The sequence below is a fragment of the Labrus mixtus genome, chromosome 4, assembly GCF_963584025.1.
Source record: "Labrus mixtus chromosome 4, fLabMix1.1, whole genome shotgun sequence".
Taxonomy (NCBI): Eukaryota; Metazoa; Chordata; class Actinopteri; order Labriformes; family Labridae; genus Labrus; species Labrus mixtus.
Genome location: NC_083615.1, coordinates 13,453,319 through 13,480,120, shown reverse-complemented (window position 1 = coordinate 13,480,120; position 26,802 = coordinate 13,453,319). Strand labels below are relative to the sequence as shown.

General features: G+C 40.6%; 2 protein-coding genes across 4 annotated transcripts; one reads left to right on the top strand and one right to left on the bottom strand.

Moving 5' to 3' along the window:
- The first annotated feature begins 591 nt into the window (after window positions 1-591).
- On the top strand, window positions 592-7,671 carry psma4 (proteasome 20S subunit alpha 4). Of its 3 annotated transcripts, XM_061035942.1 has the most exons (9): window positions 592-664; window positions 1,071-1,095; window positions 1,619-1,661; window positions 2,293-2,455; window positions 2,646-2,723; window positions 2,813-2,901; window positions 4,709-4,839; window positions 5,446-5,569; window positions 7,386-7,671. In XM_061035942.1, exons 2-9 carry the CDS (start codon window positions 1,093-1,095, stop codon window positions 7,538-7,540), a joined length of 786 nt encoding a protein of 261 aa, XP_060891925.1. In that variant the 5' UTR covers window positions 592-664; window positions 1,071-1,092; the 3' UTR covers window positions 7,541-7,671. The 3 variants fall into 3 exon arrangements, with proteins under 3 accessions (XP_060891925.1, XP_060891924.1, XP_060891926.1); XM_061035941.1 differs by lacking the exon at window positions 592-664 and having other exon boundaries at window positions 990-1,095; XM_061035943.1 differs by lacking the exons at window positions 592-664; window positions 7,386-7,671 and adding an exon at window positions 5,674-6,013 and having other exon boundaries at window positions 990-1,095; window positions 5,446-5,630.
- Window positions 7,672-11,029: 3,358 nt separating this feature from the next.
- On the bottom strand, window positions 11,030-26,295 carry oaz2a (ornithine decarboxylase antizyme 2a). Its single transcript, XM_061035951.1, is given in 6 exon segments — window positions 11,030-13,982; window positions 15,960-16,045; window positions 17,076-17,248; window positions 18,886-18,966; window positions 18,968-19,034; window positions 26,069-26,295. Coding segments are annotated over 6 exon segments (648 nt in total). The 5' UTR covers window positions 26,179-26,295; the 3' UTR covers window positions 11,030-13,851.
- Between the last annotated feature and the right edge of the window lie 507 nt (window positions 26,296-26,802).

The window sequence follows — 26,802 nt, the reverse complement described above, 5'->3', positions numbered from 1 at the left end:
TATCCATAATGGATAACAGTTTGTTCAGAGTCCTCCTCTCTGTCACCACTACAAAAGAGTCCAAAATGTGTATTCTGTGTCCGTCCTGTGGCTCCATTCAAGAGTGTCATTCCCCACTCTCCTTGATTTCCTACTCTACCCACTTTCCTATCTCAATAATGGCAAAAGCTCAAAAATAAATCTTTATAAAAAAAAAGAAGGTTTGGGTCTATTACATAAGTTAAATGTCATCAGTATTGTGGGTGATTCTTTGAATTTAAAGGAGTCTTAAAGCCTAAAAAACCCTCTCTTTTAAGGCCACTGACTGCTGCTGTTGATGGCTTTTCAAAATTAAGAAATATGAAAATCTGTATCCCTGATGAAGACATGGCAGCTAAATAACTGTAACCCTATCTTTTCCCTTAAGCCTTCTGCTTTTAAATTTATTTAGGCTATTTATTTATTTATTCATTTTTCACTGATATTTTTGCGTAACTGTCTGACTGTGGGCCCACTGATTACTCAGTTCTTCATGGTTGCTGTTATTAAAAAAAAAAAAAAAGACCTTTAAAAAACAAACAAAAAAAAAAAACATCGTCAACAAAGAGGCGCGGCTAAATGACATAAAATGTAGCGTTTCTGTGACGTCATCGAAACGCGCCACCCTGAAAGCTTTCTTTAAGCGGTAAGCATTTTATTCTCTACAAAGACAGATTAAATCGTCGTTTTAATTCAATGTGATGTTATTATTCAAAGCGTTTGTGTGAGAAATATAGACATAGAAGTGACTAGGTGACGTAACGTGTAAAATCATGAAGCCAAGCGGGGTCTAAAAATTTGTCGATTCATCTTCGTTTAAGCATCAAGTTTATGTTACCAGAGAAACATGAACACACTGATGTTATACACTCCTTTAATATTCATTAAAACAGTCATTCTAACTTATCTTTACCAGCTTGTTTGACTTCTTAGCTGTTGGATTTGACATTTTCTCTCTTTCACTTTCACAACTTGAGAAGATTAAACAAACCTAGTTGATGCTGTTTTGTCTTTTTAAAGCCTTAACGTTGTATTCGTTTTTATTCTGGCAGGCTTTGACTGCAGTTTCCCAAAATGGTGAGTTATCTCAATGATGAAATGTGGATTTGTGTTGTTGCTGTTAACTTGTTGTGGGATAAAAACAAATCCTGTCTGTGGGTCAGTTAATAGATTAAGGTTTATGTTGTTCAGTCGAAGTCAGGGATGAGCAACTTTGGTCACAGCAAGGGGCCACATTCATTTAAATCTGACTGCCAGGGGGCCAAATTGTAGGATACAAAAACGATAACAAGTCAATTATGTCTCAAATTTAACTCAACATATGCCAGTGATCAAATATTATTATGGAAATATTTCTGGCTTTCATGATTTCATGGCAGATTTTGTCATGTTTTGATATATAAAAATTGACCTGAGGGCCACATTGAGGGTTGACAAGGGCTGCATGTGGCCCCCGGGCCGCCAGTTGCCCACCCCTGGTCTAAGTCATTTACTACATGTTCCAGTCATATATATATATATATAATAACAACTGTAACGACCTAAATTCCCTCCGGGATCAATGAAGTATTTCTGATTCTGGATTTCTTTTTCCTCTTAGTCTCGTCGATATGATTCACGAACAACCATCTTCTCACCTGAAGGTAAGAATAATTTCTGAATGATGTTTATGTTCAGGCAGCAGGTTGAATAATGTGACTGTTTCTGCCACTTGTTTTCTCTTTTTAGTTCAGCAACAATCTCTGAATAACGTTTTCAAATTAACCATTTCTAGGCCAGTGGTTCCCAAAGTGGGGGGGGTCACAAGACACTAGGACAGGGGGTCGTGAGATGCCTTCCAAAAACAAATACAGATTTGAAATGACTTAAAATAGCATATTTTACCTCTTGTGAAATAGTCCTCAAGTGAGATTTGTGCGGAAATGAAAGTAAAAAATTTGACTGTAACAGTGCAGGTATCTGATTGGCTCTTTGTAAATAAAAATGCACACAGACACACTGAAGTAATATAATTGTCTTGGGGCTGTTGTAGGCTTTAGTGTTGTTCTAATGTCAGTGTTTGGCCTATAAGTGTGTTCTGCTGTGGCCAGCGTTAAATGCTTTAACCACTTCCAGGGACAGAGGGGCCCCTGACTGTCTCTCGCATTGGTTTTTGGGGGGGGTCCTGTATGAAAAGTTTGGGAACCCCAGTTCTAGACATCAAGGTTCTTTAAAATGTATTGCCTTTAAATGCTTCATACTTGATATTTAGCACTGTCTCTGTTTCATTTGCAGGGCGTCTGTATCAGGTGGAGTATGCCATGGAAGCCATCGGCCACGCCGGCACCTGTCTAGGAATTCTAGCCAACGATGGAGTGCTGCTGGCCGCTGAGAGGAGGAACATCCACAAGCTGCTGGATGAAGTGTTCTTCTCTGAGAAAATCTACAAGCTGAATGAGTGAGTAATTACTGGTACTTCCTTGTAAAGGCATTCCTAGGGTTACAGAGCTTGTCATACATGACTTTGATCTAAATACTTTTTTTTGTGTGTTTTGATTTTTGCCATAAACAATTAGAATGCATTGTGAGTGGGCAGAGACAACAGTGACAGTTTTTATCCTGTCCTAAATGTTCCTGTTTCCTTGCAGGGACATGGCGTGCAGTGTGGCAGGAATCACATCAGATGCAAACGTACTGACCAATGAGCTGAGGCTCATAGCACAAAGGTGAGGAACACATTGAGTGTCCTGCAGCCAAATGATTCTAGTGAGACGAAATAGAAATATGAAGATGTTGATCTGTGTTGCTGTTCCAGGTACCTGCTACAGTACCAGGAGCCAATCCCCTGTGAGCAGCTGGTCACAGCGCTGTGTGACATCAAACAGGCCTACACCCAGTTTGGAGGTACAAAGAAGCATGACACAACTCTCTGAGAAGTCTTTGATCCACCTGATGAGACATGTTTTAAGATCATCGATCTATAATAATCTATAAAGAGGCTAACTTTTGCCTTTTCATTTTTTTTTAGTTGGACTATTTTGCCCAGCTTTGAACTTTTTATTTTGTCTTTGGTCAACAACTCAGAACTCATTTGCTGTCATTAGTTGACAACCAATCAAAAATGCACTCGTGTACACAAAGTGTTGTTTCACAAGTTTCCAATAACTATCTGAGGACGGCAAGTTTCTGTACTTCTGGCTGGACTCAGATAAGCATTTTATTGGAAATGTACTTGGAAGGCTTTAAGGGCTGTGTGCAGATTATCCTGCTGCTGTCATATTTCCAGAATTTAGAGGATTCAGATGGCAAGTGTAAAGGTAGCATAACCTCCGGTCACAGTAGTGAGAAAGCTTAATAAACACTAACATCTTATTAAGACTTTTCCAAAAAATAATATAACTATATTCTAGTGTTTCCATCTTAAGTGTTTGTGTAATTACTCGTGGATTTCTAAAACTACAACTTATTTTGATTTAACTCAAAAGGGGGTGGCCCATAATGCTAAGAATACTCTTTAAGGTCGCTCTACAATGCCAACTAAAGCCCTATTCGTACGGGACTAGTATTACCTGGGGACCTCGTGATTTAGAAATTACCCCACCACGTCTGTGTTTCGTGCGGCGCATTCGCACGGGATAAGTGAAGTCTGTGTTTTAACTCGAATTTACTGACATTATCCCCCGCATATGATGTCAAGTGTTAACCTTCGCCGTTCCGACCGTGGTTGGAGCGCACAGGGGAGACTGATTGGTCTGCTCCAGGGCCAAAGTTGTAGCCCTCACTTTAACTGGGGTGCATCAAGATGTAAACAGACACGGAGAGTCCGGCTTGTAACCTGAGGTGTCGGACCGTTTATTACGCACACTGAGCTCGAACTGTACATACACTTCAGATGCTGACAATTTTTTGTCTGCGCTGATTCTGCTCCGGTCCCCGGCATCAGTAACGTGTCTCTCGCACACACCTGCCGAACACACACTCCCCTCGTTCTCTCTCTCTCTCTCCTCACTCGCACTGAGCCATTCACAGACATACGCGACTCGTATAACACAAGGCTCTGCGTAATCTATACGTGAAAGATAGAAAAATGTTCCATGCATGTAATGCATCTTATCATCTTTGGAGATTTCGCTCTACTGATGGATTTGAGCTTGCTCTTTCTGCGAATGAGTCTCCATGCTGTGTAGCTAGATGAGCCTCCTGGATTTGCACCCAAAATGCGATCAAAACTTTCATTTATAAAATTGCCAACGCTGTCTGCATAATTCTCGACCGGGAAAAAGGCAGAACAAAGGTGCGGAGAACACAACAAAAACAAAAAACTACCCCAAATCACAGCGATGCCGATTCGCACAGGACTAATATTATCACATAACCTCTGTGTTTGCCGAAATATGGTAGGTCATTTGCAGTGGAATTTTTACTTTACAAATTACGGACATGGCAGATTCGCACGGGATTAAGATCTCAGACGACCTCCGCATTTATTACAAATTACAAGAGGTCCCCAGGTAATACTAGTCCCGTGTGAATAGGGCTTAAGACTGACTGACATCGTATGAACTTTATGACAAATCAGGACAAGAGTTTTAAAACTACTCCTCACAAGTTTGAAAAGCTTTAGGGTTAAACATCAAAGCAAGACACGACAGAGACCCTTCAGTTGGATCACTGTTATGACGTCATGGTATGTGTGTGTCTGTTCTCACAGGAAAGCGTCCCTTTGGAGTGTCTCTGCTCTACATGGGCTGGGATAAACACTACGGCTTCCAGCTCTACCAGAGCGACCCCAGTGGAAACTACGGAGGCTGGAAGGCCACCTGCATCGGGAACAACAGCGCTGTGAGTCTCACAGGGATTCCAATATCTTAATATTTGGACTTAAACAATGTGCAGATGTGCTAATAAGAAAATGAAGGGAGTTAACAACCTGCTATTCCAAAAACGGACACCAGAGAGCGCAGGTGCATTTAAAACACAGCAGTTATAAAAAGAAGCGTAGGCTCACAGTAAACACACATGCTGTGCCCTACATAGTGCTGACTCTTGTAAATCCTGAATCATGATGGCTCTCTCTAATCTGAGTGGGTCTCAAGAGGGCTGCACACAAAGAACTGTGGGTAACAGAGCAGCTTCAGAGCATCGTGTGAACTCTTTGTCCAGGAGACCACACAGTACCCTGAGTGCATGCGCTTTTACTTTTTGGGTCTCTAGTGAGGAAACACACACCTGGTCCTAACAGTGAGCATGTTCTTTCTCACATCGCGAGCTGTTCAGGAGCACATCTCAGATTCCCAAGAGACGAGGATAAATCGAGGTGTAAATGCAATCCTCACAAAAGCGAACAGATGAGATTCCGCAGGACTGACAAGGAGGACAGTGTTTTAGGACACAATCAGAGTGGCTTTAACTTTGTCTCTCTTTTTTTTTTTCTTTACACCCCGATAGGCCGCTGTCTCCATGCTGAAGCAGGACTTCAAGGAGGGAGAGATGTCTCTTTCCACAGCTCTCGCACTGGCCGTCAAAGTTCTCAACAAAACCATGGACGTCAGCAAGCTCTCTGCAGAGAAAGGTGTCGATTTCAGTCAGATACTGAACATTCTAAAACTTTTCATCTATGATCACACAATACACTGAATACAAAACATTAAGTAAGGCAACAACACAACCCAATACACACACAGTACAGACATCGTACATTTAGACAAATAACTAACAATCCCAAGCACCTCTACAAAATGTATTAGAATTCCTTCTACGTGAAATGAAAAAACAGCTGGCTCATAGAGAAACATCAGACCCTCAAGGTTCCCTCGCCTCTAAAAAAAGCAATTTAACATTTCTCAACTCATTCTTTCAGTTCAACAGCTTGCAACTCTACAGATTGGCTCCATTTTACGGCTCTTACAGCACAGTTTGGAGGCGCAGGAGGCAGCTAAACTGCAAGAACTAACTAAACAGATTTAAATCCATGCGTCACTGCCTGCTCAGCACCAATAGGAAGACAGTCAAAGATAGGGACTAGATGCTTAACATGGTGGAGCCAAAAAGCTAAGCTCAAAGGAGAGAACATATTATATATGTATATATATACATATATATATATATATATATATATTCATCATGTGGACATGACATAGTCTCTGTACATAGGACTCTACAGAGATGGTAATATTGCTCTTTACCTGCTGGACATGGGAATAGGCAGCTGTTAATAAACAAGTTCACCATGAAACATTTGGGAATTGATAATGCATAATTGATGTGCTTAAAGCCTGTTGTGCTGCTCCTAGGGTGCCAAACAAGCATTAATGCATCAATGAAGGTGCCAAGTGCGGTTTAAGTATTAATAAAACATAACCAACTGAGAGGCATTGATTAAACTACTGCAAACACATAACACCTGTATTGGATGTTGTCCTAAAGGTCACATATAATCTTCTTTTTCAACCAGATTAAAGAAGTCTCAGAGCTCCCCTAAACATGTCTGCGAAGTCTCTCTCTAAAAATCCACTCTGATCCTGTAATTGATCATGCCTATAAACCCCTCTATTTCAGCCCTGCTCAGAACAGGCTGTTTCTGGGTCCGTAGCTTTAAAATGCAAATGAGCTGTGTTTGACCATGCCCCCTCTAGAAGGGCTTGGGCTTTCTTGCTCCATGCCCTATTATTTATGGTGAAATGGCAGACTCAGAGGGCAGAACAAACACCTAGCTGTGGGAGCATCACCCCTCTGGTTTAGGGGCTACTGGCCTTTGTGATGTCACAAAGGGAAAATCTCCAAACGGCCTGTTTGAGCACACATTTTCTGAAGTGGAGCAGGCAAAAGATGGAGAGGAAGGACTTCTCTAATAATTTGGGGATTTGTAGACAGACTAGGGACACATGTAAGTGTTAGAAAAACATGTTAAAGTGCATTTTGCATAATACGTGACCTTTAATCAGTTATGATCAATAACAGGCTGTGTAGTAAAGTCTGAGTAACTGGATTCGTGATGGAGAGGCATTTCATGTCCAACCCGAAGCACTGAGTACATCCTGTTCTTCATGGAAACATTAGCACAAGTATAAACAATAACAGCACATACCAGAGATATAAAGGCTGATGTTTGTTTTCAGTGTGTGTTTGTCTGTATGTTTGGGTGGGTCCACAGACACAGTGATCTTTCATACCCGGTCAACCTGTATGATGTCTGTCAGGTGATCAGCAGTAAATCCTCTGTTCAAACATTTTCAAGCAGCCATCATCACTTCATACCAAATTCCTCTTCTGCCATATCTAGAAATGAAACATTAAAAGCCTTTTAAACATTTTTACCAGTTTCAAATGAAGCAGTAAATGCAGCAGCAGCCGATCCCTAAGTGTCTGACTGTCTTTATGTGTTTCAGTGGAGATCGCAACTCTGACCCGCGAGAACGGCAAGACCTGCATAAAAGTGCTGAAGCAGAAGGAGGTCGAGGAGCTGATCAAGAAGCACGAAGCGGAGGAGGCCAAAGCCGAGAAAGACAAGAAAGAGAAGGAGCAGAAAGAGAAGGACAAGTAGAGACACTGCCCTTAAACTGTTTAAGTTTTGTGTGTGAGAATGAATGTGAGCTTGTGAGTGACATGGTAAAAAAAATAAGAGTTTTCAGGTGTTTGTATGCTTGTTTCTGAAAATAAATACAGTTGACAAATCATTGACTCACCATTTGATTTCTTATTTAGTTTGTGTTTCAGTGCTGTAGACTTTAAGCTGTTTAAAGCTCAAAGCACTTGGCTTTGTTCAAAGTCGTAACACGTATTCAAACGTAAAGTGATTGAACTAAACTGGAAAATCTGAATAAAAATTCACTCTTTTTGCTCGTTTCTTTTGCAACCCTCTTCAAAGGTCTCAGAGTTGAGACAGATCCAGTCCGTAACATTTCTGTGGATTAACAGTTGAACTCAATATGCCATTAAGGCCCTAATGTGTGAGCTCAGTCTGTTACAGCGCAGAGCAGCTGGTCTTAATGTATTCTGCTGGAATCCTGTATTGCATACTTCATACTGTTATAAAACAGGACACTGCTATTACGCAATGATAAACATGTTTGTCTTATAGGGCTGTCAGAGAACTTCATATTAGGGATGGATTTCACAAACACAATTTTGAAAGAGTTTTATTTCAAAACTCTGTCAATCAAGTATTTGTATGTCAGAGTTTTTATGGCTGACAAACTATGACCAAGAGTAAGACTTCAAAACATTCTTATAATTATAAGCGGTTAAAGTTTAAATCCCAAAACACTATCAATGTTGGCTGTTTTCAATTTTAAAGGCGCAATATGTAACTCTGACACCTAGTGTTTAAAGAGGGTGTTGCAGTCGATGTGCACACAGGTTGCCAAATCGCGGACACTGAATCTTCAGTGTTTAGCCGGCTCTGCATTGGTCTTGAAACCTTTTTGCTTTCTACAGTAGCCTTTTCTCAATTTTTTTAAAAAGCATCTCCAATATTTATCCTAGTTTGACCACGTTTATGGTGGTGGATCTTATTTAAAAAATAGCGAGGCTTTGTAGGTCAGGTAGAATCAGTTCTATCTGAACTAGTAAGTTCATCGCTGCAACACCTGTTTGCTGTTTGCCTGGCAAACCAAGGGCCGTTGAAAACGGCAGTGTGGGGGTGCATTAAAACTGTCTACCTGCTCTGGTCAAAACAGAAACAAACCATTCTGAACTGGAATCAAACGTAGGAAGAGGACATACTGATTGCTGCACTGTTGTCAGAGAAGCCAGAACTTTATCATGGCATGTTTCCTTAATGTCTGATGATAGAGTGAGGTCATTTTATGATTCAATTCAGTAGACATCTTACATACAGTAATGGTCCTTCAAGCTTTAGGTAAGTAACGATCCAACAGATTTTTTTCATATTAAGGAAGGTGGAAGGCAGGAAGGTTCTGCAGGAATTTAAAAAAGCTCTTATAGCTGATGCTACACTGTTCCACCATGAGGTACATTGAGCAGTTGTTCCGGTGCTTTTGTGCCCCTTAGTGAAGGACTTCCAAGTTTCCATTAATTTGAACCCCTTAGAGACCTCTAAAACATACTTAAAATAACCCATGTCCACGATCTGATATTAACACAATAACATTTCCACTACTAGATACATTTAGTAGCTGGTGTGGAGCTTTTCATCATTTGTTTGTATGTAGTGTTTGTTATCAGCAGCTGGAGCTGCCCTTTAGTAATGAAAATAGAGAATAAGTTTGATACAAGGCGGTTTGACCAGAAGCTCCAGAACAGCTGCCAAAGAGACCTTGTGTCAGACTATTTTGACTACTGTCATTTTAAAGACAAGGACAAACTTTCAATCTAGAATTTAATTTTGGACAAAAAAAAATCCTTAAAAGCAGCAAAAATCCTCAGTGTCAAACTCAATCTCCTGATAGAGACCATGTAATAAGCATGAAAGCTCCTGAAAGTTATCGCATAATGTGAGATTATCTTTTTAAATGCTGCTTCCGAGGTCAAGAATGAACTCTGAATGTCCCGTGTAAGCAGGCGTGGACAACAGGTATTTTTAAGTGCTCCTAAATGAGAAATGAGAACATCTCCAAGTTCTACTTAAGATCATGTAGCGTGGTGGAAAGCTCCAGAACGGCTACATAATGGATTATGTGTTAGTTTAGTGAGGACATGATGAGATAATAGCAGAATCAGAGAAAAGTAGGTTTCCATTGGAGCGCTGATCCTCAGGCTGCTGCAGTGTAAGTCTCTTAAGAGCGGATTAGCCATTGACTGGCTGGTTTTAACTCTGCTCACCGGACACTGAGATGGCAGGACAGAGATGGGCAGGTTCTGAGAAATATCGTGCTGTGAGTGCAGATCATGTCGTAATCAGCCTCAATCTGAGGTGAGTTTATGTAACATTAGTGTAAGATTAAGGCCAGGAGGGGACTCTCTGACTCTTGACTTTCAGTCCAGCAGATTAGTGACACAGCTCGAATTCCTAACTTCAGATTTTTCACTGTTGTGTCATCACTTCTTCTTCTTCTTCTTCTTCTTCTGGAGGTCGAGGAAGTAGGAGCCCTGAACAAAATATCACCCAATAAAAATGGATGAAACACACTTTAAAAAATAAAACAGAAACAATTAAACAATATAAAGGAAACACAATTAGAATACAAATGACATGACAAATGCAATGTGTGGTGGAGGGCTCTCTTCTCTAGCCTATGGATATTTAGCTCTTAGGCACCTACCCACAAGAAACTGCAGGTGTGCATCAGTCTTTAGAGAAAAAAAACTGCTTGCAAAAAATAAAAGAAAACAACAAAACAGAAAATGAACACACTTTTTTCAGAGATAGGACAGTGGATTGAGTCATAAAAAGAGTAAGAGAGTAGGGAATGGAGCCACAGGTCAGATGGGCTGTTTCAGTTAACTCTCTGGAGCAGCGTTGTGTTGCTTTGAACCTGAAGACAACAAACTGCAGGTCAGCGCTCTGACCTCTGACGGCTCCTTCTCCTTTAAGAGGGAAAAAAAACCAAAGGAGGCTGGGGGTGTATTAGAGACGCAGATATAGCCCAGCTGAGTCCATTCTGGCCTGAACACTGAAAATAGATCTCTAGATCAACTGACTGTGGAGGCTTCAGTCGGTCCCCGGCGTGAGGCCAAGGTGAGCTGTTCTGTGCTGTGAGCTGAGCTGGTCGGCGATTAGCCGCTGAGTCAGCGATTGGCTGAAACACAACTCATCACAACTACTGTTCCTTAAAAAAAAGAAACACACTTCCATTTCCTAAATGATCAGACTCATAGCGCTTCTCTATTTAAATTTTTCTTATCTCCTGTCAATCTTAATCAGGGCCGCCATGGCAGTCTGCTTGTATAATCGTAGTTATTTCAAGGCCAACAGTTTGGTTTCTCAGTTTTCCAACTTTTGCCCAGCCATGTGCGGTTCCCTTTGGATGTTTAATGTGATAACAATAATAATAATAAAAACATGTGACAGAGACACACATGCATCCCCTGAACCCAAATCTGTCAAAAAACGAAAAACAAACAGAAACAATCTGTTTAGATAACAAGTTTTATTGTTTACCCCCCCAGACAAAATTTTCCAAAGTATACAAGAGTGGATTGTCATTGAATGTTCGCTAACACTATCGTCACTGAGAACGAAAAATAGATCCCTAAAACTATCACAGTAAACATTAGAGAAATATACATACATAAAAATAGACCTCTGAGAAAAAATTCATATATTGACATTTCCTAACAGCTTATAGTCAGGGCTTAATCAGTAGCAATGAAGACTCGTATGTTCTGAACACATGCAGAAGAAGAACAAGAAGAAGAAGGCGGCCCCCACCCCATCCCAACACCAACATGGAACAGTCGACTATCACGTTAGTCTGAGGTGCAACAGGTAGTACGGCTGGCATGGGGAATGTAGGTTTATATTGCTTTACATACCAAACTAGGGATTCAATCAGCTGAATTCCAAAAAAGGACTTAAAATCAATCGTTTTTTACAGACATGGATTCTTTGGCGTTTTGGGTATAGAGTGCTAAAAACAACAAAACCAAAAGTAAAACCTGCATAAGATTCCTCCTGTGTTTTGCATATATGGCAATAACCTGAAGTGCTGCTGTTTGTTGTTGTACCCCTCTGTCGAGTTTCCTCACATTAGGGTCTGAATCAGCATGGGGTGAAATATGGAAACTGTGAGACATTCTTCAATAAGACTTAGGAGTAAAAAATAAAAAGATTATGAACATTGCACCCTCCTCTTTAGGCACAAAAAGCCCCCGATTTTAATCAAGCTTTCAGCTGATGTTGGGGAATCAAACTGATGACTCTATGGGGCTGAATGAAGCCTCACAAAGCCCAGTTTGTGCCTCTTGTGTGTAACCATTATTCCAGTCACAGGGTGTTTCAGTGATCTTTGGAAAAACCCAGAAGGTTGTTAAACAGAAGTTTGCACTGTTTGGGGGCTGATTTATATCTGAATAAAATAAATTGACCGTTTCAAATCCAGATTCTCCCCCCCTCTCAAATTGTGCTGCTTTTTTCAAAATCAAGACAGCAGCTGCAAATTTCATTTATCTACAATACAGAGCTGAATAAAACTGCTCAATAGAAAGGGATATATTTCCCTACATACTGTAGAGCAGTAGTTCTCAACTAGCCTAGCCTAAGGACCCACCACCAACTCCTTCATTTAAATCGCGATCCAAATTTCTGATATTTTTTTCAACCAATCAGATTCATAGAATGAGAAAATGTGCAGTCTGGACCTCAGATGGTGCAAAACATGTGATGGAATAAAGAGAAGGAACAAAACCAGCATGTTTAAAGAGCGCTTCAAAGACTTTTGGAGACTTTTTCTTTTCCAGTCACATGTTCACGACCCACTGAAAACAGGTCCCGACCCACCAGTTGAGAACCACTGCTGTAGATCTTGGATAGTTTTATTTATTATTTTCATTAAAAATAACACATTCCCTAATACTTTTAGGGGACAAGCAAGGACACTGTCATATCAAACCACCTGAATATAGCCAGTAAGAGACAGAGAGGTTGAAATCAGGCTCATTATGCAAGCGACTAAATCATTTTCTTAACCCAATAGTTAAGAGGCACACAAGATGCTAACACACACCCTCAGAACAATCTTTAATGCTGTTTAACAACCTTCAAAGGCTCTCAGCTATCATTACTGTAGTTGTTTATTTTTTGCATAAAAAGATCCTTAGCTTGGTTTGAATTTGATACATGAAAGGTCCAAAGTTGGGCTAAAGCTTCACTAGATTCAAACATCATTTTTTACACTTTAATGCAAAGAAACAACAAGTTGAGTTCCTCTTCCAACCCGATCATCTTACACCAACAATTATGCAGCTTATGTTTCTTAAAAAAAATATTCACTCTAAGCATTCGTTACTGTATGCGATGGGCAAAATAAAATGGAAAAACAAACGCGGCCATCCTCCTTTTCCAGCTCGTCAGTGACTCCCATCTTCAGCTTGACTTGACATGATTCTTACTCGGAGAAGGAAGAGGAGGGATTTGCCTCAGCATGTTGGCAGCTTCCTTGTTGAGACATTCAACAAACATCCTGCTTTTTTTTTTGAAGCTGTGACACAAGTGGAGAGACTAGATATGGGTATTTTGGGCAGATAAGAGCAAAACAAAAACAGCAGAGTGTTTGACATGTGCTGGAATGATGCCTAAACGTACATCAGGAAGGACTGCAAAGACACGTTTAGATGAGCTTAAATGAAACATCAGGTTTTCACCCGTTATCTATATCATGAAGCAAGACATTATTTTGACCGAACCCAACCCATAAAGTTTTTTTAGTTTTTTTTTTTTTTTAGCCCTACCAGCACCGCGTGCATGTTTTTACAGACCAAAGTCTCTTCTGAAAAAAGTTTGAAGCTGTCGGAGAAGAGATATGCTTCCTGTTTGTTTGTCTTGTCGATGGCAGCACAAACAAAGAATGTAGCAACGAGACAAATCAGTAAGCAGGAACAAAAAAATAAAACAAGATGCATGTGGTGACTTAGTTCAAGCTACGCCGCTTCCCATCTGCAGTTATCCTCCGGGGATGAGAAAAGGTGGGAGGAGGGGGTGTCTGCATCATATGGAAATCCAACCGCTTCAAATCTCCCTCTTAAATCACAAGTCTGTTTAAAAAAAAAAGATTTAAAAAAAGGTGACACCTTCCCAGTGGTTGATGAGGGGATTTCTGAGGGGAGAGGTTTGGGGTTTTGTCAGAGCGAGACTCGAGGCAGAAGGTGTGTGTCTATTGGAGGTGGAGGGATGGGAAAGGAAAGGGGGGGGAGGGTCAGGGTGGGAGAGGGAGGTGTCAGGAGGCCGTGTGGCAGTTACTCCTCGTCTGAGCTGCTGTTGTCCAGAGAGTAAACCATGAAGGCCAGATCGGACCGGGCAGGTACCATGGAGTTTCCCGGCTTCACCATCTCGAAGCCCATGTAGTGGAACGTCTTGATGATGCACACTGAGGAGGAAACGAGACAGAGGTGTCAGAGGATGTGCTGCAGGAACCTGAATGATAACTGCATGCTAATACGTCTTATTTATTTGCTTAATAAAGTTAAAAATAATCTAAGCTATGCCCTGCATGAACACTCAAAGCATCAGTTTGAAACACATTTACGTCAAGCTTAGGGTGGATCTCAAATTTGTGCAAAGAACTACAGAGAGATAACCCGGATGTTAGCTTAGCTTAGCATAAAGACTGAAAGCGAAGGGAAACTGCTAGCCTGTCTCTCTGTAAGAGCTCAAGTTCAAAAAGAGAACTATAAAAGAGAAATATTACTTTTCCACAAGTGGTGGGATACACAGATTCAGACTCAGGGTTTTTCCGATTCTTGAGTGGTTTCTCGTTTCCTGATTTGATTCTCACGTGGCACTAGAGTTGAATGTGGCAAAGTTTCGCAAGAGCATTTCTTTATTCACCAGCAAAGCTTTTCCAAACTTTATTTCATGGTGTTCAAAAAACCAAGGAGACTCATAGTTGCACTAGTTAAAGTTACAAACGATCTACTTCTAACTTCAGACAGGGGACTTCTCTCTGTGCTCGTCTTGTTAGATCTTAGTGCTGCTTTTGACACAATTGACCATCAGATCCTGTTACACAGACTAGAACATTTAATTGGAATTACAGGGACTGCTTTAAGTTGGTTTGAATCCTACTTATCAGACCGATCTCAGTTTGTACATGTTAATGATAAGTCCTCTATGCACACCAAAGTTAGCCATGGAGTGCCACAAGGTTCAGTGTTTGGACCAATTCTCTTTACATTATATATGCTTCCTCTGGGAAATATTATGAGGAAACACTCCATACAGTTTCATTGTTATGCAGATGATACTCAGCTTTATGTATCAATGAAGCCCGATGGCACCAGTCAGTTATGTAAACTAGAAACGTGCCTTAAGGACGTTAGGACCTGGATGACCAGAAATGTTTTGCTACTTAACTCAGACAAGACTGAAGTTATTGTGCTAGGTCCTAAAAAGCTCAGAGACATTTTCTAGTGATTTGACTGTCCGTAGTAACATCAGCCTGGCATCTAGCACCACTGTTAGGAATCTAGGAGTTCTATTTGATCAAGATATGTCCTTTAGCTCTCACATCAGGCAAATTTCAAGAACAGCCTATTTTCACCTTCGTAATATATCTAAGATCAGGAATATCCTGTCGCAAAATGACGCAGAAAAACTAGTTCATGCATTTGTTACCTCCAGATTGGATTATTGTAACTCTCTTTTGTCAGGGTGCTCTGGTAAATCTCTAAAGACTCTTCAACTAGTCCAGAAAGCTTCAGCTCGTGTACTGACTAGAACTAGGAAAAGGGACCACATTACTCCTGTGTTGGCTTCTCTGCACTGGCTCCCTATACAGTCTAGAATAGAATTCAAGATCCTTCTTCTCACTTACAAAGCTCCATACCGTACTGCCCCTCGAGAACATTACGGTCCCAGAATGCGGGCCTACTAGTGGTACCTACAGTCTCTAAGTGTACTATGGGAGGTAAAGCCTTCAGTTATCGGGCTCCTCTCCTCTGGAATCGTCTTCCAGCCGGGGTCCAGGAGGCAGACACAGTCTGTATTTTTAGGAATAGACTCTCTCTCTGCATTTGTACAGAGATTAGATGTCAACATGTCGAGTAGTGAGGCTGCAAGGTGTTGGTAAGGCGTTAAAATTTGCAAACTTTATTTAGTTGTTAACTGCCGCTTCCAGTGTTTGTGCTTAAACACATGCAGCGGCCTGTTCACTCAACATGAACCCAACAACAAAGTTTGGCCCCGGGGCCACATGGCTGCTTCATCCAGCCGTGAAAACACTCAGAAATAAATCTGTACTATTGATCGGGTGCACAATGAAATGTGTTATGAAATCAGTATAAAAAAAGGTTGTGAGAAAAGAGATACCAAGGTGTATTTTTATGACTTAAAAAGAAGAACTTACATCGATCCTCTCTGTTTTTATGGAACCACAGGAACACGTAGTTAACTTTGAGCTTCTCCTCTGCAAACTCGAGCAGAGCCGTTAGCCTGAGGAAGACAGAACAGAGCGAGAGAGAGAGAGAGAGAGAGAGTGAGAGAGAGAGAGAGAGAGAGAGAGAGTCAGCCACTGAACAGGGAGAGGTGATGACGCACAATTTTTTCTTTTTACATAAGAGCTGCAACTTTACATAATAATGCAGTGGCAGCTGCAGCGCCGGCTGCCCATACGACGGTGTGGGCTTTGTGCCCGCAGCAGGCGAGGTTACTGTGGCATGACATCGATTATAGACACAACGGCAGGCAATAAAACAGAAACTTATCAGTATCCATTTTGATTTAGCACGCACAGATTAAATAAAAGCAGCCTCAGGTGTACAGTATAGGCCAATTTGTTATGCACACTTTCACTGTTTCTCAGGAGGAGTTATTTCTGGTAGTAAGAGGAACTTAAGACAGGGCTTAACCCATTTAATAAATCTCCCATGTTCTCTGGAAACAGAGCAGCAGAGTGTTCAGTTCTCAAGACTGAGGTCATCAAAATTAGCCAATACTTCAATACGACATGTTTTAAACCGATACAATCTCAGTTTTTCCCAGTTTTCGGTAGTTAAGACAGGAAATAACCCAAAATTTGATACCTAAGATTTATATTTTTGTTGCTCAAAATCAAAGGGTATCGATACCATTCGAGTTTTACTATCGTATCGAAGTTTAAAATTCTGGTATTGTGGGTTGCCGATAGCCTAGTGCTTATGGCGCACCCCATGTACAGAGGCTATAGTCCTCATCATAGTGGCCGTGGGTTTGAATCCGACCTTGCTGCATATCATCCCCCACTCTTTCTCCTCCCAACGTTTACGGTCTCCTTTCAGCTGTCCTTTCTAATAAAAGGCAAAGAGGTCCAAAATATATTTAAAAATTCTGGTATTGTTGCAACCCCATTCAAAACACATTTTAAAATCTCCCTTAGTGAGACTTCACTGTAAACTCACAGCAGCATATTGTACAGATAAGTAGTCTATTTACCATTTAGTGTCAGGACAAATGTTTTAAAACAAAAAAAAGGAAAGGGTCTTACCCTTCCTTGCTTCCCTCCATGAGTGAGCCAGTGGGGATCTCCAGGAAAAGGCTGTCTCCTGATAGAGCTGTATCCCAGAAGGCCGAGCGGCGCTCACTTAGCTGGTAGTGGAAGCGGAGAAGAGAGGGGTTTCCACTCCCTGGAGCGCCCTGCGTCACTGTTAACTTTTCATCCTGAATTAAAGCAGAGGGGACAGAAAGGAGCTACTGTTTAGTTCATAGAGCGACAAATTCACGCTGCAGTGACATGACACGGTTGCTGATGCAATTTTATTAGTTGATCCTTTTCAAAAGCTCGTTAAGGCTGAAATTGAATTCCGTCTGTGTTCCCTTTGGAAGATGTCAAAACAGGGCTGGAAGAGTTTTAACTATTAATAAAAGATGTGTCACTTCTCCATCCTCAGAAAACAATATAAAGATTTAGGACTAATTGTTGAGTGTTTGAAGAGCAAGTCGTCCGACTTTAAAGTGTTAACATGTTAAAACTTTATTGCATTTCCATTCTTCTTGTAACCCACTGCAGCACCGGGCCCTTTTAAAAATTAAAGGCAACAACTGCAAGCTTTTTGCAGAAGTGAAATGAGTCAAAGAGGAAGTGGTTACAGTCATCTGAGCATCTTGGAGGAGAAGTAGAAGCACTGAGGATGATGTCTGCCTCTGTCTTTATTGACTTACTGTAATGTCTCTCTTCAGATATTTGTCAAGCATATGATTGCGTGCTAAGGGCATGTGACAGCTTAGCACGAGTTCTGTGTCAACAGCTGTGATGGCCGCGTTATAAATGTGTAGCCTCTTTGTTTGCAGCTTCATTTGGCTCCCTGCAGCACTTCATGCATTTATCGTTTTCTAATTATCAGGAGGATACGGAGGATGCTAAATGTCTGCATTCACTTGATCTAAAAGAAACGTGTGCTACTACTGAAGCAGACGAGAAGAATCAAACTTTACTCTGTTTCTATAAGTCAGTGTGAATGTATGCCAGACTTTGTCCATCCCCGTGAGATGAAGCAGTTATGTTACTCAGACGCTGAGGACAGATGAGGACGTCAATATGACATTTAGGACTGATCTGTCTGATCCTAAATCTCTAATCCCTGGGGACAGTCAGTCACATGTCCGGGGTACAACTTGGCACACGTGCACATGTCCACAGACACACACACACACAGCACTCAGTGTGTGCACACACCGACACACCACAGATAATAACATAAAATCATTCTATCAACTGTATTATTGTATTTTGAGATGTTCTGTCAGGCGTTCTTGAAGCGCTGCAGGAATAAACTAACTTGTTATGTTATATTTAAATGAGGAAGTGTAGTGAATTAATGAATGAATTCATGCATCAAATCCAAAGCAGGTGCACAGGATGAGAACACAAAACGGATTAAAGGGTTTTTAAGCTTTATAAAATGAACTCAAAGGGAGAGTCAGAGCGAAGCACTTAACACAATTATTACCTTTAGTGCGCACAAGACATCAGAACAACACATATAGGCTTTTTTTTTAACCTGTATCAAATCTTTAGAACCATTAAGGTGTCATCAAATTCACCTTTATCTCAAAATGAAATCTTTCAAAATACAAATCAGGGATATTATCTATTTTAATAACATGTGAAAGTCCCTGTTTAAAAGATAAACAGGACACATTTAGAGGAGTTCAGGCAGACTTTTTGCATAATATTTGCATGACCATCCACACGACTGTGAGCTGTATTCACTTTCCCACACGAAGCCAGCACTTCATGTAGAATGGGTTATAATATGGTGGGAATGTCATTTTGGGGATGTAAAAATGTCCCTCACCTTGTGTAGAAGCACGCCAAGAGAGTGATCCCTGACCGTCCCTCGCCCACCCGGGATCTTCAGTAGTGGGTGAGGGGCATCAGGAGCACCACAGAGGCCCCGGAGACTGAGGGATGGAGCAGGTCAGCCGAGACCCCGCTAACCAGGAACTGGAGGGGGAAGGAACAGAAAAAAAAGTTACTTACTGGGTGCTCTCTCTTTAGTACAGTTTTAAAGTCAAATAATCTTTAAAAGAACAATATGACTTGAATAAAATGATTGTTTGTAAGCTCTTTTTTTCCTCTGAAACAAAAACTCACAATCTGCAGCAACTACCTGGGAGACATCATAACAGCTATGAGATACGTTTTTCACTCCTTGCTGTTGTATGAAGTAAAGAGGACTCTAATGTAAAGTGACTGTACTGTGATTTCCTGAAATGCCCGCTGCCAAGCTTGTCAAACTAAACTGTTTGGACAGTGTTGGTGTTGGCTGCTGCTTAAGCTATTTAGTAGGCGATCCATTGTTTAAAGAGTCACTGAAGTGACCTATCCAGGCTCATTTTCCTCCATTGAACTCTATAAAAACAGCTAGAGCAGGAAACGGTTTGGCTATGAGAGGTAAAAGCCTGTTGCAGCTGCAGCAGGACATTTTTAATCACTAAAGAAATGAAACCTGGGAGGTTAAAACTGCCAGATGTGCTTTGTGGCAATGCACTTGATTTATTTTGATGTATCAAGCATGCAAATAAGAACTGATCAATAACATATCAATACAGCAACGCACTAAGAAGACGAGTTTAACTGGAATTAAACAGTGCACAGTTTAATTTAAGGAATTGGCTTTGCAAATGTATAATATGGGCATACTGCACTCGATTTGTTTGTTATACAGAAAGCATGATGCATGAAATAATAATTGTAAACAACGATTTTTGTTTACAGGAATAAGCCTCGGGGCAACTTTAACTGTGATACGCTGAAGTGAAACTGAAACACATGAGGCAAAACTCTCAGCTTTGATCTTCGCTATGCAGCCATACTTTCAATTCAATTAGCATTTTTGTGTTATTAGCAAAGATTAAGAACCAGTGCAACAACAACCACCACCTTCAGAGGAAGAAACTGGTTGAGCATATCCAAACAAACTCACATCATGTTATATAAAGAACAAAGAAAGAGAGATGATGTGTACGCTGTGTTAAAAAAATGCTGGAATTAAATAAAGTTTAATTCAATTGAATCTGCTGAAAGTCCATCACAGGGCTGTTTGTTTACAACGATCCTGCTGCGACAGCATTCAGAGAGCCCCTGACGGGTCGTGCATGAGGTGCAAGGCATGCATCATAAACAAGCACATGATCTGTAAACACCTCTGCAAATAGCTTGGAAGGCTTTCGGGAACACACATCTTAAACGTTTTGAGTTACAGTCATGCATCTCAGACCAGACATGATGGCAGCCGACCGACGATCCCGGACGGGCCCGTACATGAGTGCTTTGGGATTGCTCTAATGAAAGATTTGGGGCTTTTACATGAGTACATAACCTCAACAGCTTCCCTCAGTTTGTTCCCTGAATTACTTGTACACCTTTACTGAAACCCGACACCTCACAACAACCTACAATCTGAAGCTGAGCCAGCGTGATAGACCTGTTTGTGACTTTGTATTGGGCGTATCACACAGTCATGCGTGCTCCTTTGCAGAGCCGACAGGTAGCCTGGACAACCTGATCTGCGTCGCTAGCCAAGAGGGTGTGCAATGGAAAACAAAGCTCATTATGTCTGTTCATGTCCCAGCAGCAACTGCACACACCCTTTCCCTGTCTCATCAGGGAGAAGGACGTTTTTGCTGCTCCCGATAAACAACATTCTCTGAGCTTCTCTGTCTTATCTTTCACTCTATGTTACATTCTTGTTTTTGTTGTTTAAGTGACCCACACCTGGAGCTTATCTTACTGCTTTACTTACTGCATTGGAAGCAGAAATATTCAGATCCTTTACTCGTTATTAAACAGTAAAGCTGCTTAATAACATTACTAGCTTTATATTACTAGCATTATAACAATACTAACATTAGTCAGTCTTGAAGCCTGCTGGTTCCACAAAGGGAGACGTTGGTATCCACCCTGTTGGAAGACATCAGCAAATAATGCGGCATGATCTGATGTCATTAGCCAATGTGTCCCATTGCACAATTCGTGCATCGTTGTATCAGAGTTCAGGTTCAGTGGCACTTTTTTCAGAGTTTCTGATGTTTTATAGATCAGACAGTTGATTGATTAATCAAGAAAATAATCTGCAGATGAATTGATAATGACTATATTTGATAGGTATGGCCCTAAAAAGCAACAAGCATCATAATAAATTATGCTTAGTTACAGTATAAATCTGGGATTTAATTAATAACTATACAGAAAATTGACTCCTCTCCGTATCACAATAATATGAAACTTTATTATTACAGGTGCCGTATCATTTCAGCTAAACTTTTGAGCGGTTAACCAATAAAAAATGCAAACGATTGGATAAACTAATGAAAAACGATTGAAAAAATAAGAAAAGGAATTGCGTGAATTATAGGCATCGATTCCACTTCTCACTTACAGAAAAAACAGCGGGGAAAGATGCTTAATAACCTAAATACTGATGTAAGAGGAGAGGAGAACATCTATAGAGCCAGTGTTCAGCAGGAATAAGTTCAATTTTAACTCTTTAAGAATCCCCTCTCAGGCTGGTAAAGCTTCGAAAGAGTGAGGAATGCTGGCCAGCCTCATTAAAACAGTCTGAGAGCCAAGAACTTCTGTTGATTTATCCCTGATAAACAAGCTCGATAGAGACCGTATCGGGGACAACAGGTAGGACGCAGATGGAGGAAGCGATAAACACACTCGCCAAGATGTCAAGACCTGCTTCTCTTTTTCCATCTTCCCTTTCAGAGGCTGACATAAGAGCCTGTCCTTGACCAAATGCCAGCTTGTTTTGAAAGGCAACACTTGTCCTCTGACATTTCAGACACACTCCAAAGCAGCCTCCCTCGTCCCATGATGCCATTTTAGCTCAAGAGTTGCAACCTTTAGAGCCTCCCAATAGGTTATGAGGTGGCGCTAAAACAGAATGTAGGTTATGGATTTTTAAAAAAAGATTGTCTTGATGGGTGAGACCGACTCAAGCACTGACATGAAGACCAAGCACACTGACAAGTCTGGGCTGTATTAATATGCTGACAAGGATTTAATCATCTCTGTGATGCAACGAGGGTCAAAGACGCCAAGTGCGTCATGGTCTCATCCTGCAAGGACCGGTGAGCGCAAGAGAAATGTGTTTTTTTTATTCTTTCTAAGGATGGACGCTTCCACTTCCAGTTTGCCCTTCCTTAGTTGGGAGTTGTTTTGAGAACTGATTCAGGTGGATTGTTTCGGGGGATGCGCGGTCGGGGTTGAGCCCTCGCTGCTGTAGCAGGGTTTGGTCGACCGCCAAGAAACACACGACTCATCCAAAACAGGAAGAGCTGTGGTAGGCTCTCCAAGAAGACTGAAACACAAACCTCCTTCCAACACTATAATCATCGGCTTTGCAATGGGAAAAAGCCTCACTTTAAAGCCAGGTAGTAAACAGAAATAAGCTTATTAGACCCTCTATAAAAAAAAATGTGAAACGATTTAAGTTGTAGACGTAGACATCAGGTTGTTGTATACAGGAAATAAACAGCAGAGTCCACAGACCTCTCGTGACCTCTGGGAGTTTGGCAGAGCAGCAGGTCGGAAAAAGATGCCGAGACAGAAACAGGAAAGGGACATGTGCGTTGAACACTTAGTGTTGGACCCCTCTTAAAACCCCTGGGATCAAACTGTAAATACACGGAGGACAACAAAAAAACCAAACCAGTCTACAATTCAGTGTTAGTACAATGCAGGATGTTCTACAAACACTCATTTGGTTTTTCCTGGAAGTTTGTATTCAGGCTGAATATTGACTCAGCAGAGTACATGAAGCCAAACTGATCGACCAATCAGACGGAGAACACCTGAAGATTTCAGTTTATTCTACAGGTATCATTCATGCATATAAAAAAAAATGTAAAAAGATGATATGAAATAATTAAAATGGTCGTGTGATGTTTATTTTCATCAATTTTAAAATATTTTTTTATTTATTTACCCTAAAACATACAAGTTAACAGAAATGCATGCTAACATTCCCACCACTACAATGTTTGCATATGTTCAAATTTTATTTTTACTTTGTTAGATGCAAAAGAAATTCTGCCAAATTTGATGGAGATCACATTGGTTTTGTAGTGTCAGAAACTAAAGTATTAAAAAGTGAAAGACAACATTTTACCCTCAGGTTGGATCTATAGATGAAGAGTTTAAGGTAGAATGTGTGACTTTTTGATCCAGTAGATGTCGCCCTTGAGCACAAGCATGAAACCAAAACAAACTGCTGTTTGGCGACACCTCCGCCATACTGAAGCCCCCGACACACCTCCAACCCCCCCTCAACCAGGCTAATTAGTTAGCTCATAGCTTCACATGCATATAAATTTACACAGAATTACAATTATCTAAATACGCTTACATGACATTCAAATAAGCAGCACGTTTTTTTGTTTTTTTGTCTCTAGTCCTTTGCTATAACAGCTTTTAGAAGCCATGGGAGGAGTCGGTTTTCCCGTCCATGTAAACAAGGCTCCAACAACAACACAAAAAAAACAACACAACCAGCGGGACTCGTACCTAACCCTAATCCATAGGATAAACTTGATTTCTGATGTGAATGTCACACATTCATGTTTTAAGACATCACCAAAGTTCTTAGAAATCATCCTAAGAGGTATATTTCTTTCCAATCGATCCAACAGCTGTTGTGATTTCCATCTTGATCAGTAGAACTACAAACATCAGCACTCTCTGTTGTCTTGGTATAAAAAATATTTAGAGAAAAACGAACCTTAAAGAAAAAGTGCCCATAAAATCCATGTTCAGATACAGATAGACTTCACTCTTTTTACCATGGACAATTTAGGATCATGACAAATTTGACAACAAACCACTTGCTTAACAAAACCTCAAAGATATTTAAGACTTAGAAATACAATACAAGAAAGTGTTCAAAAGTACAGGCTGAGTTTGGTTTGTCAATCCATCTCCCATGTTGGTTTAATTCGGCTTTGTTGGGACAGGCACAGTTTGGTAAGCCTGTGGGAACGATAAATAACAGTCTGACATCAAACTGAGGGATGAGCCTCAACAGAACAGCCACATCATTATTCAGCGTCTTATAAACACCGTCTTTGAGCCTGCATGTCTGTTACCTGTTTTGAAAACATTGACTTTGGCAGCCAGGGTGTGATGACAACTAAAATATGATTTAATATGCAGCACCCGTACAATGTGTTCCTCTGAGGACTTGTATGTGCCAGCAAGCTCACCTGAAGTCACCTTTAATAGCTGAGGTGACAACTCAGGATGTCAGCTGAAACTGTTGGCATTGTTAACGTTTTGGTTTCATTCCAGATAGATTCAACTGCACTCTAATCCACAATCTTCCGGCAATCACTGAGGAGGTCAGTCTGACAGTCAGTCAAAGGGGAGGCCTTGTTTTCTGACACTCAGGTCAGATAATCCAGCTGTTTCTGACTGAATTCACTCCTGTGTTCCTCTCTCACACACACCAACACTTTTCATTGATGCTTGAGAAGTGCACCAGGAAGGGAGGAGGGGTTGCTTATGTAAGAAGGCTGATGTAGGCCAGTTGATGCCTTCAGCTGACAGAGCCATAACAGTCAGAGAGGTAATATAGTCCCTGCTCTGGCACACTGCAGCAACGGAGCTCTCCCCCTCTCTCTGTGTGTTGAGACGATGAACCCACAGAGGACCAAAACAAAGCATATGCCTCCGATTACAAATACTGAAAGCAAAAGTAAACACACCCAATGATAATGCATCATTGCAGGTGCTCATAACAATATTATTCTAGGTCTACACCACCTGATGCAAGACATATTAATATGACAGAGCCACCAAATCTCCCCATAGGACTCCTGTGTTGATGCAATAGGAGGAACATTAGTACAACATAAAACACCTCAGCTGCAGCAGAAGTCATTATGTGATTCTGTTTGCACACTGTAAGGGGGGCTGCTACATATGATAATGTCTATTTAATACTGTATTTTTATTTTTAGCTAATGAAAGGCCTCTCACAAAGTCCCAGAGACTCTAATTAACGGCTAATTGAGTCAGTGTTTTCACTACATATCTTGGCAGAGGGCATCCTTCATATAATACAGTTTGTGTGTGCTAAAAATTCCATGTTCAATGATTTAAAAAACCTCTTCACACATTAAAGAACTGAAAGTTAAAAGACTTTGGACATTTCTCTTGATGATTGAAATGATTATTAAAGCAGTCTTAGGTTAGCTTTTCTCTCCATCAACTTTCTCATTATTGCACTTTTTCTAGTGAGGTTTTTTCTCTCCTGTAAGCCGTTCATTAATTTCTTTAGTGATAACAAGTAGCCTAATTATTGATAATTATTTCAAACAATTAATCAGAAAAGCCATTTCCCAACCACACCTTGGCCGGCTTCTCCAGATCCTTAAATCAACTTTCCTCTGATGAAGATAAATGCAAATATCCTTTGAGTTTTAAGGCTTTTGCAACTCTTAGCATTGACAACTTGTAGTTATTCCACAGACCACAGATTTTTACTTTTGGTAGAATAATTTACAAATTCATCAGTAGTGAAAAAAAAAAAAGGTGTGGGTTCAGCCAGATTAAAAAAAAAAAAAAAAAGCACAGAAAAGGTTCCCGGAAGAAAATAAATACTTAAAGGGGGACAGGTTTCCTTCTTATTGTGTAACCTAAAGTCCTTCACACCCAGCGCGTCAGCTTCACTCCTTTGCACAATCATTATAAGATTACGTTTTTTTATTATCAGTGTCTGCTGTACCATGTTAGGCGAAGTATCTGCAGCATCCACCTCTACAAGCAGACACAGTAAAATAAGTGGTCTGCAAACATTCGTTATCTACAGCTGAGAGCTAAACTGTAAGAAGCAAATAGAAAGTATGTCAACAAGTCTCTCAGTCTTTACCAGGTAACTCTACACCTGCTGAAACAAACAGCAACTTCAACTGTCATCCAGATATCAACCGTCTGTTTTCAATGTTTCCAGAATAAAATGAGCATCCTCCTACCTTTCCTCGGTGTTCAGCATGATAGCTTCGAGGAAACACGGGTCTTTAGCTCCTTTTTGACAACTAAAACAATTACTATTGAGTAAAAACTCCACAGAAAAGTTCACCATTCGTAAGTCAAGGTGAAACCTTGTCGCTGCAAAGTCTTTATAGAGCGACTTTCTCCGGGAGAGAGGAGTGAGGGAATTGTTTACTGCGTCGCTCCACACACAAGCGAGTCTGCGGCGCGGCAGCTGCAACACGGGGTATATATATATAGAGCTGCAGCAAAGCATCATGGGTAAACTCACACCAGGAAGTGAAACTGTGATCGCGTCAACAAACTTTTTTTTCTCTTCTACGTCTTTTTAAATCATCATTTTAAATCATGAAATATACAGACAGAGTTATCAATACATACACAGGAACAAGATACGAGTAGAGTCACGCTAAGCTCTCAAATAAATACATTAAATAAAGAGCACAAGTGAAGAGTTTTACCAGCTTTCTCATTTTTTGACTCACAATTTCTAATGTTTTGCTCACTTTCATTTTTAATTGCTATGAATGTAGACCTAAATTTAGAGCTGAGTAAATTTGTCTTTTTGGTTAAAGTGTTTTTTCCTAAAATGATCAACAAATTACACATGTATAATTCTTTCTGGGGTTTTTTAAACTCATGTTGTTATGGAAACCAGACACTACATATTCCACTCACTAATACCAACACAATGATGGATGAGTACAAGTCAAAT